We start from the raw sequence: 11,479 nt of genomic DNA, 5'->3' as shown, positions 1-11,479 counted from the left end.
GGATTTTTTTTATCTCCCAGTTCCAGGAGTAGATTTTAGCATAACTCAATTTGTAAGGAATCTTGGACTTGAGCACCTAATGGATATATTTGAGAGAGAACAGGTGAGTAGATGAATCATATTGTTGTGTTTAGTGTTTTATGGAAGCTCAAGGAAAATTTGGAACAAACTTGAAATGAGCTGAACCATGTAAGCTATTGGGGGAGAATGTTTTTTAAGAGATGACATCAGTCAGCCTTCTAATTTGGCTCGATCTTGAAACTTTCATTTAGCTTATTACCACACAATTGACTTGTGTAGTAATGGTAAAATAGCTTTCTTGAATGGGAAGTTTAGCTTATTCAGTTATTGAAGTAAGTTATCCTTGAGCTGTCTCTATTCAGTTCTCTCTCTTAAGCCTGACACTTTTCTAGCTGCTATGGGAATGTATATGAATATGCCAGCCATATCTGGGCTTTTCTAAGCAGTCTTAGTTTAAACTACTCTGACAGAATACATTTACTGATTTTTGTGGTTTTTCAGAAAACAGTGTTATTGTAGATTTGCACCCTAAGGAACTTTCAGTGTAGTTAGGGAACTAGAATAAGAACATATGAAAATTCAAGCTTTAGCATAGATTTTAGAAATTTGAAGAAGGAAGAGATTACTGTGAGCTGGACTCTTCATAGAAAGCTTCATGGAACATGTGTAAATAAAACAGGATTTTAAAGAATGGCTTCAATTTCATGAAACCATAATGTATTACTGTATTAAAGGTAAAAGGGTTACTTTGAACAGTGATGCAGAAGTACCACTTGGCATAGTCCAGACTTGGAAGGAACCATTGAAAGACATTCTATAAATAGGGTTGGATGTAGAGTGATGGTAGAAAAGTCTTATGGAAAAGATAAAATACCTGAATGTGGTTAATTTGAAAGTGCATTTTTGTTTTGCATTTTAGTTCTGCTCAGGTTCTTATGCTAAATGGAAATAACGTTTTTCGAAATGTTTAAAATAACCTGGAGTAAATGTATGAATCTTACGTATTATGAGAGCACCAGTATATGACTGTTCAGCACATAAGCATTCTAAATAGTTTCCTCCTCTTGTGTAAGATCACTTTGGATGTATTAGTTGAGATGGGGCACAAAGAGCTGAAGGAGATTGGAATCAATGCTTATGGACATAGACACAAACTAATTAAAGGAGTTGAGAGACTTATCTCCGGACAACAAGGTATTTTATTTTAATAATTGCTGTTGTCAATTTAACAGTTTGCATAAAGGCAACCCTTGGTGTACTAAATTACAATTTAAAAATATGTATGAGAGAATCTGTTTAATAGGAAGAATACTAATTTAGGATTCAGGAAACTGGGATTAAGTTTTAGCTCTGCTACTAACTTAAACTTACTGAGCTGCTGCTGCTAAGATGTGAACCTAAGTAAAATTTCTGGATCATTCAGAAATTTGGGAATTGTTTTAGCTCCTGAAAATAAGGAAGTTAGTTGGGATTATTTTCTGACATTATTCTAGCTCTAAAATTTTATAATTGTAAAGATCTGAAACTTAAGTATCTCATGTCTTATGGTAATATAATAGATAATGACTAAGTGTTCAGGCTAACCCTTAAAATACTGTAACAGACCTCTATACATAGATAAAATTTTAAGCATTTGGGATGAAAATACTGGAAAATACTGAAAAACAGTAATGTTGCAACTGAGGAAATTAAACAAAACAAAGTTGAATAATATTTTTATTTCTCCTTAATGTTGGCACGTAAGGAAAATGCAAATTGCATTTATTCAGCAGATGTTAACATTTTATCTGTACCAGGTATGGGTATAAAAAGGTAAATTAAGTGTCAAAACCACATTTAACTTTATTGTTAAACTGGGAGTGATGTATCCTGGGGTCAAAAATATCCAATAATTGAATGTCCTAGCTGTACAGCTGGGGTTAAAGAGAAACCTCCATTAGTAAAAATGAAGGTATTTTTGGGAAAGAATGTATGCCAGCCAGGATGGGGTCCACCTCTGAAGAAGTAAGAGCACTTCTAAAAATGTAGGTGATTCAAGCTAAGGAATACTTTCAACTGGTATTATAGAATAAGCTTAATTAAAAGTAGATGTATTTCACTGCCTGATAGGGACTAGGACAAGATATTTAAAGTGCAATATAGTCTTGGCTTTTTCTAGTATAGAGGACAAATTTTTATAAGATAAAGAGGAGGAAAAATCCATGGCTTCCGGGAATATTAACATACAATATAATTAGCACTAAAAATGAGGAACTAGAACCCTCAGTTGTAGACCATCATTGTGACTCTACTGGAATAATACTGATCTGGTATGATAAGATTATGATGGAGTATTAGGATAACAAGAGTCTTTTGGGAAAGAGGCAGGGTAGAAAAGAAAAGTTGGCAGTATTTGTATATTAAACATATCTTAGGTATTAGGGCTGTTCTGAAAAGCTGAAAGACTCAATAACAGAAATAGATACATTGCCTCCAAATGGCAGAGGTACTTTCATGCCACCTCTGGTCCTGTAGTCACTCTGATACATCCAGCTACATTTGGATAGGAACATTCATTCCTATATGAAGGAGAAACGTCATGAGACAAAATGTCATGTCTGATCTGGCATATCAGGATCACTTTCCTACATAAAGTTACCACCTTCCATATGTTCATTCAAAGCCTGGATTCTTTTTTTTTTTTTTCCCCAACCTGATGTTAGTCAACCAACAGGGATTCCATACTTCTACCTAATTTACAAAGTGGAACTGGTAGCTGCCTGTGATGATCTTCTAACAATCTGTCATGCTGACTTAACAGCTTTACCTTTTATTCAGTGCATCAAGTCAATAGATGACTAGTACCATACTGATCTTTCAGTATTGATAAACATCTTCTTGCATATGTTGCAGATGCCTTAGTCAAGCATTTGTCACAGTCTTTTTTCTGTAAAATACTCTCCATATGCCCTTCATAATCCTTAAAGATATTGCAGTTCGGCCACTGTGTTTATTAACATTGCATGTTGGTAGTAGTCCTGTTCTTCAGACTATAGCTTAGAACCACAATAGTGCTCTTCAGCTCCAGAGACAAACTTCATGCACTGACCCAGCAGTAAAGGATTTGGCCCCTACACAGGAAAACAGCGGTGTTGGAGATATTGTTGTAGAGATTAAAGGAGAAAGTTGTGCTACAAATATATCAAAGGAATTAGAAAATTCTGTTTAAAATCCAATTTTAAAAGCTTCTGTACAAGTAAAGATACAAAAATATATATGATTATCTTGGTCATTGACATTTGGAAAACATCACAAATTCATTGCTGAGGTAAACAATCTGTTATGGGACAGAGTATACATTCAATAGGTGGTAAACTATGGATTTCTCATTCTAGGGTGATTTAAAATTACCTGAGACTCTGCAAGTTTCTGTCATAATTCTTCCTCATATTTACAAAGAAGAAAGATAAATGTTGAAAGGCCTGTGTAGTTAGCAAAGGAAGTAATTTGAAGAAGAAAATGTGTTACAAACTCATTAAGAATAGGAGATAAAGAGAAAGATTTTCCGAAATATTTCCACAGGGTCAAAATGTGGTGTAATGGTTTTGATCCCAAAACAAAAAAAAAGAACACTAGTGGGGAAAACTGGTGGAAAAAAAAAAAAAATGACTTCTATAATTTAATCAGTTTTGACAAATGTGCTATGGTTATAAAATGGTAACATTAGGGGGAAAGTGGGTGAAGCGTACATAGGAACTCTGTACTTTCAGCCTTTCTAAATAGCTAAATTATCATAGTATAAAATGTTTTTTAAAATTGGTAGTAAGCATCAGAAAAATTAGGTGGTTATTTTTGGTTTTGATGTTCATTGTTTTTTGGCAATTTATTTTTCTACCTTCAAATTTTGTTTCATAGGTCTTAACCCATATTTAACTTTGAACACCTGTGGTAGTGGAACAATTCTCATAGATCTGTCTCTTGATGATAAAGAGTTTCAGTCTGTGGAGGAAGAGGTATGTTCATATACCTTCAATAGTAGGCTGGCTTTGTATGTTTAGTTCACCTTGTATCCTCTGGCTTCTTTTTCTTCCTTTAGTTTGCATTATATAATTTTGACCTATAAATAATTGTTTTCTAATAACTGCCTCTAGAACATATTACTCATGAATTTATAAAACTCATGTTCTTCTTTTTTGTTGTTTTTGTTTTTGTTTTGTATTTTTAGTAGAGACGGGGTTTTGCCATGTTGCCCAGGCTGGTCTTGAACTGCTGAGCTCACGCAGTCTGCCTGCTTCAGCCTCCTAAAGTGGGCCACCATCCCCAGCCCTCATATTCTTTGAATAACAAAAATGTTCAAACCCGTTTCGTATTCTCAAAAATAGGGTCAGATGAGTCAAGAACCATGTTCACCAAATCAGAAAATACACAAATGCTAATGCACATATATTTCAAACCATTTTTCCATCAGATGCAAAGTACAGTTCGAGAGCACAGAGATGGAGGTCATGCAGGTGGAATCTTCAATAGATACAATATTCTCAAGGTAATAAATTAGTGAAAATAAAGTTTTCTGAGACCATAGTTTTCAAAGCCTGAAGCCATGAGTAACTTTCATAAGAGTATAATCTATCTAGCCTAGTAAGTCCTTGACTCATGATCAGAGACTGTTTTGGGGAAGAATTTAACCCTTGGAAGGTTAATATTCTCCAAATCCCTCTACTATTTTTAATAATGGATAATAATTCTTGCTGAACATATTCAAGTTTATGGGTTATGCTTTATCTTGGGGTAATGATAAATGCTATAGGTTCAAGACTTTATATAAAGTACTCTATTATAACAAAGCTAAATTTTTCTGTGGCAGATACCATCTTTATAGCCATAGAATGGTTATTTTTTTATACTGATTGACTACTCCAGGTTTCTCAAAGTCCCCAGATATATCACCCTTTTATAAACTTTAATAATACCCTCTCTTCATCTTTTGGAGAAAAAAAAAAAAAAACAGTCTTTTAGAAATGTTTTGAGTCATTTAATGACCATTCTATCTTACTGATTTTAGTTACTCTTCTTAGGAACTTTTGTAACATTATGTTTTTCTAGAACTACAGCAATCAAAACTTCACACCATACTTAATGAATAATGAATTTGTATTAACTACATTGATGCAGTATATTCTTAATAACTGTAAAAATGAGACATAAGGTTAGAATTAAAATGTGGCAAATGCCTTTCTGATACACAGATGTTAAACTCTGAACGGCATAAAATCAGCTGTAATGTATTACTGTTTCATAACATACTATGAGTATAATATTTAATCAGACAAATGCATGCCTATTCAGGTACATTTCAGTCAAGTCCACTTTGACTACAAGCATTAACAATATGTGTGAAGTTTTGTTAAGAGTGAGAGCAGGAGAGAGGTTGTGTGTTTGATTTCTAAAGTAGTTGGATTTGAGAAAGATACACTTTTCTTCTTGTAATAAAGATATTTTCATGTAATGTTTAATGAAAAATTTTTCAGTGATGAAACAGGGTTTCTTTGTTTCTTTTTAATGTGTAAATGAGATTTATTTATGACAGTTATGGTCCTTAACTACGTCTGTGGCAATATTTTGCATTGAGTCAAGAATAAAACCATCAGCTCCTAGGTGTGCTCTAGGGACCAGCAGGGGGCTGTAGCACCTTTAAACACAGCTAAAAAACAACACTAGGATTGTGAATTTTGTTCCTAGAAATATTCATAATGAGACAAGCATCTACCTTAAAATCTTCTCCAGACAAAAATTTTCAGAATTAGAGGGTCGAGGGAGTAATTGTGTGTGTGTGTGTGTGTTGTGGGTGGGGGGAGGACACTATTTCAAATATTCTTAATTTAAAACAGATTAATATGGTACTCTGAGACAGTTACATTGGGAGAAAAGAATACTCTTTCTAGTACTTTGTACAGAAAAAAGCTTGGCATGTCTGATTTGGAGGTGTTTTTGTAATAGTTTTAAGTTAATGAGAATGGAAGTATTTTAATAAGTTAACAGTATTCTTGACCTTCACATATAGCCTTTTTTTCTTTGAATTTTTTAATCTCCAAAATGTAGCTATACTTCTAACTTAATGGTTGGGACAAGGTATTTTTAGTTTATTAACACATTTTATATTTCAGAGAAAAGTTTTGCCTACCTTCTAGCTAAAAGTATGACCTATCTTTGGTTTAGTTGAAGAAGTCAGTAAGTAATTATAAAGACATAAAGGTTTGATTTTACTGGCTTATTTTGTGTAGATTCAGAAGGTTTGTAACAAGAAACTATGGGAAAGATATACTCACAGGAGAAAAGAAGTTTCTGAAGAAAACCACAACCATGCCAATGAACGAATGCTATTTCATGGTAAGAGTCCTCTCCCCAAACTCTACCACTGTCCTCCACATTAGGATAGTTTTTTTGGTTTGGATGTGAAATAATAATAAGCCTGTATATTCTTTATGTCATTCTTTTAAAATAAACCTAGTATTTCTGTAAATTTTACGTTTATATTCATATTTTCAACTTCTTTTGAATTTGTATATTTTATAATGGATTGTTTTTAAATAAGATTACCACGGTAAAGAATAGAGAGAAATGGGAGTGTTGACTGTCTTTTCCTTTTTTCTTTAAATAGTAAATTTTGCTTATGGTCACTCTAAGAAATTTTGTGTTTTAACTAATTGATTGAATTAAAAATAAAATAAGACCTGGGAATCACCTCAAAAGAAGGTATACATCCTATTCTGATTTTTATTCTAAGTATCAAACCCATACAATGTGAAAAGAGCCGTTGTTATTGAACCTGTAGAAGTTTCTGATAACTATAGAATTGAATTGAAAGCACAATTACTTATTATTCTTGGATTTTTGTGGTTTTTTGTATTATAAGCTGACAGCTGTTGATTAGTCCTTCAGATTTTAGCGGAGTTAAATATATTAATGTAGTATTTATCAGGCCTTCAGACACATAACCCATAGTAGTTCTAGCCTGTTTCTTCACTTGTTCTTGATTGCAGAAAAATGTTAGAGACCTGCAAAGTTCTCTAAAACACAAGAAACTTCATAATACCCTCAGAGAATGGTAGTAACAGAATGGATTCATGTGCAGTATCTAAATAGCCCTCCTTATTCCAAAACCCTAAATAATCATCAGGCTAATCTCTTGACCCAGAGCATAATATTTGTCTATTAACTTGATGGTTATAATGTGGTTTTTCTAATTTGTAATATAAATAATTTTGGTTTTCTCAAGTTAACTCAAAAAGTGATTCTATTCATCTGTATTTCTGTAAAGTAGAATTCAGTGTATTTTCCTGTATCTCTGTGGGCAGGGAATGTGATCTTGATAAATGAATTAGCTGTGGGTTTTTTACTTTTACCGTCTCCCACTCTACTCCACTCCCAAGGAAAGAGGAAAAAGAAGTCAATGTGCAAGGAGTAAGAGAAAGTACCACATTTGCAGATAGAACCTTGTAAAGCAGTTGACGAAAGGCAGAAGTGGAAGGATAGAAGACAGAGAAGAGGTATAAGAAAGAGAATAAGAATGTGAAAGTTGGGCCAGGTGCAGTGGCTCAAACCTGTAATCCCAGCACTTTGGGAGGCTGAGTTGGGTGGATCGCCTGAGGTCAGGAGTTCAAGACCAGCCTGACCAAAATGGTGAAACCCCATCTCTACTAAAAATACAAAAATTAACTGGGCGTGGTAGTGTGCACCTGTAGTCTCAGCTACTCAGGAGGCTAAGACAGGAGAATTGCTTGAACCCAGGAGGCAGAGGGTGCAGAGTGCTACTGCACTCCAGCCTAGGCCACAGAGCAAGACTCCATCTGAAAAAAAAAAAGAATGTGAACTACCTGGGCCACTTGATGGCTTAAAAAAAAAGCACACAGGCATAGGCCATCATCGTAAGACCTAACTGCATTTAGCTTTGCTATCTAAAGTGAATTATGAGACTCTTGGTTTCAGATTTGTATGGATTTTCAGTCTGACATTGATAACTCTTGCACTGATATTTCAAGTAATCTGTTTTTCTAGTTCAACCTGTGTCCTTATTATAGCACATGAACCAGCATCCTATTAGAAACATTAATTGATGTTAGCAGTTCTTTATTCTAAAATAGTAAGCTGGCTGACAGTTAACTGGTTACCCTTTTTTGTTCTGGCTTTATTGTGGTGGGGCTGTATATTTAAGAATTCTGTTTCTAAGAAACTAGTTTTTTACTTTTAAGATAAATTTTAAATTGTTGTTATCCATCTATATGTATTTCAGGGTCTCCTTTTGTGAATGCAATTATCCACAAAGGCTTTGATGAAAGGCATGCATACATAGGTGGCATGTTTGGAGCTGGCATCTATTTTGCTGAAAACTCTTCCAAAAGCAATCAATATGTATATGGAATTGGAGGAGGTACTGGGTGTCCAGTTCACAAAGACAGATCTTGTTACATTTGCCACAGGTAAGACATCACTTGTTCTCATTATTTTTATAATAATCAGATAAGAACTAGTTACATTTTTTAGAGCAAAGCATTATGTTGGACAGCCTTAAGAATGCAAGCTAGGCATGTTTTAGGTTGCTTTAGGCCCTCTCACTGATTATAATTGCTAATAATTATTAAATGATCTGTATAGGCCAATTATAATGTAAGCATTTGACCTATTTAACTAATCATTAGAATACCTGCTGCCTTGAAGCATACTGAGTAGAAAGTAACATTAGGCATGAAGGAGGCTTTATTGTAGTCCTTGAATATTATAGGACTCTGTGGACTCTTCAAAAATCTAGTATTCAGATGCTAAAATGGCATTATTTGCCGAGTTTGTTTTATGGCAGTGCCTGAGTCCTAATCCTCAGTTTACCGTTAGAACTTACAATTAAAACATCTATCCTTTTTGAAAGCAAATAATAATCAAATAACTACTTTGTACTTTTTTTCCACTTTTAATTACCTGTTCTAACTCACTTGTTAAAAATCATTTCAGTAACTTGGCCCTAACTTGTAAAAATCCTTATAGGCAAAAAATTATGCCATTTGAAAAATCCAATAAGATTAATTCCTGAGATTTATTCCACAGTTAGGGCACTGCTTATTGAACATATAGAGCATAGTTTATCAAGCATCAGAATCACCTGGAGGGCTTATTTAAACAGATTCTTAGACGCCACCTCCTCAGTTGCTGATTTAGTGGATCTGGGGTGGGGCTTTAGAATTCGAGTATCTACCAGGTTCCCAGATGTGACGCTGTATTTCTGACCACTGATCTAGAAAAAACCCCTAGAGCAGTACTTTGCACTTAGGCAGCACATTGGAATCACCTAGCGAATGTTAAAAACTATTAATGCCTGTGTTCCACCGTCAGAGAGTCTGATTTAATTGGTCTGAGGCATGATCTGGATATTAGAATTTTTGAAAGCTTCCCAGCTGATTTCAAAGGGCTCCTGAGCCAAAGAATTGCAGTAGTGGAGGGAAACAAGTTCTTTCTTTGTGTTTGTTTTGTTTTTACTATCCCTCTAAATTTAGACTTGCTGCATAGATGGTACACAGTAGGCCCTCCCATGTATGACCCACTTCTATTTTAGGTCATAAATTAGACTGGTTAGGAGGCATGTAATTTCCTGAGATTTTGTACATTGAACACTGCTGTTTTGTCATATATAGTCTGAAGGCTAAATAGTTCTGATTATTAGTGATAAGCAACATTTTAATACCTCCCTCTTCTTTGGAAGATAGAACCATCAACTAGTCTACCAAAATCTCCTGTTATCTTCTAAAAAGAAACAATGACGCAATACCAGAAGGTTGTTTGAAACTAAGAAAGGCCAATCACATGCCTGAGAGAAATGGGAGGTTAATCTACTGAAACTGGTCGTAAGGAGAGACCTATCTAAGGAAGTAACATTTCAGCTGAAGTCTGAAAATTGAGTGGGTGTCAGCGAGTGGAAGAGTGATAAAATAGATACCATTCCAATGGTGGTGAAAATTATATGGATGGGGACCGTTAGTAAAGGAAGTTTGGCCTTTGTGAAGAAAAGAAAAAAACTAATGTGCATGGGAGATAATGAACATAAAATGAGATTAGAGAAGCTGGAGCCACTGTGCAGAATTTGGATTTTCTCCGAAGTACAGTGAGCAGCCTCTAAAAGGTTTTAAGCAGAGAAGTGACTTGATCTAATTTTTATTTGTTTTAATTACTTGGATGGGAAAGATATGGACAGGAATTAGAGTAGAAACAGAAGACTGTTTTAGAAGCCATTGTATGATAGTCCAGGGGAAAATTTCAGTGATTTGACTTAATGGTGACAGTAGAATTAGGAAAAGTAAATGGATTTCAAATCTATTTTGAAGGTAAAATCAACTGGATTTAATTAGATATGTGTCCAACTTTGCAAGCCACTTGATGGAAGTCCCCTAAGCCTTCTTCCCACTTGGCCAGTGACTTGTGTGTTTGCTGAGATATAAACAAGGTGGTAGAGTCTGCATCTCTATAGGGTTATTACATTTTTCAGGTAGTTAAAATAAGGACTAAGGTGACAAATTATTTCATTAATAGGAGTAGTAGAAGAGATTCTTAAAAAGTTCTTTTAGGGGTGAAATGATAAAAACAATCATAAATATTTATGTGTGAATAAATTTTTAAAACTTATGCCATGTCCACAGATTGTCATATTTATGTGTCAAATTTGCCTTCAGGGTGATCGTTTCCTTTTCATGTTGTAGGCAGCTGCTCTTTTGCCGGGTAACCTTGGGAAAGTCTTTCCTGCAGTTCAGTGCAATGAAAATGGCACATTCTCCTCCAGGTCATCACTCAGTCACTGGTAGGCCCAGTGTAAATGGCCTAGCGTTAGCTGAATATGTTATTTACAGAGGAGAACAGGTAATACAGTTTTATTTGTTCATCTTCAAAAATGCTAGAGAGACATACTAACTTTTTACTAATCCCTTGAATTGACAAGACATAGTATTGCCTTAAGAACTGGATTTTTAAAAAATTTTATTTGGAAATAATTTCAGACTTGAAAAGTTACAAAAATAATAAAGAGAATCCCCTTATAACCTTTACCTAGATTTCCTAAATGTTAATATTTTATCATTCTCTTTTTTTCTTCCTTATCATTCTTCCTTCCCTGTGTATGTATACATATTTTTTTGCGAACTGTTTGAGAGTAAGTTGCAGGGCATGTCCCTTTACCATTAACTGCTTCCATGTAAATTTCCTAAAAACAAGAATATTCCCTTATATTTATCAAAATCAGGAAAATGCCATTGAGGTAATTATATCTGACCTACAGACTTTATTCAAATTTTGCCAATTTTACCGGATTATTTTAGCTCTTATAAACGATTGAAATCTTTTATTTAACAGTTAGCCTGTCTGTAGCAAAGAAGTATATAATTGTGTTTTGCTCTCAGTGGCATAGATCCAGCCAAAAGTAGTTCTAGGGCAGTGTTCTGAACTG

General features: G+C 34.4%; 1 protein-coding gene across 2 annotated transcripts in view; it reads left to right on the top strand.

Moving 5' to 3' along the window:
* Positions 1-11,479, top strand: part of TNKS2 (tankyrase 2) — a 65,887-nt gene that overhangs the window by 50,323 nt on the left and 4,085 nt on the right. For both annotated transcript variants that reach the window (XM_032245551.1, XM_032245550.1), the window contains 7 exons: positions 21-103; positions 1,095-1,215; positions 3,916-4,013; positions 4,469-4,543; positions 6,282-6,387; positions 8,291-8,477; positions 10,740-10,896. In XM_032245551.1, the coding sequence (XP_032101442.1) occupies positions 21-103; positions 1,095-1,215; positions 3,916-4,013; positions 4,469-4,543; positions 6,282-6,387; positions 8,291-8,477; positions 10,740-10,896 (827 nt within the window). The remainder of the gene's footprint in view (positions 1-20; positions 104-1,094; positions 1,216-3,915; positions 4,014-4,468; positions 4,544-6,281; positions 6,388-8,290; positions 8,478-10,739; positions 10,897-11,479) is intronic.

This window comes from Sapajus apella, unplaced genomic scaffold, assembly GCF_009761245.1.
Source record: "Sapajus apella isolate SASKATOON/1434 unplaced genomic scaffold, GSC_monkey_1.0 scaffold58, whole genome shotgun sequence".
NCBI classification, from domain to species: domain Eukaryota; kingdom Metazoa; phylum Chordata; class Mammalia; order Primates; family Cebidae; genus Sapajus; species Sapajus apella.
The sequence above is the reverse complement of the archived record's forward strand: the minus strand, read 5'-3'. Positions and strand labels throughout refer to the sequence as shown.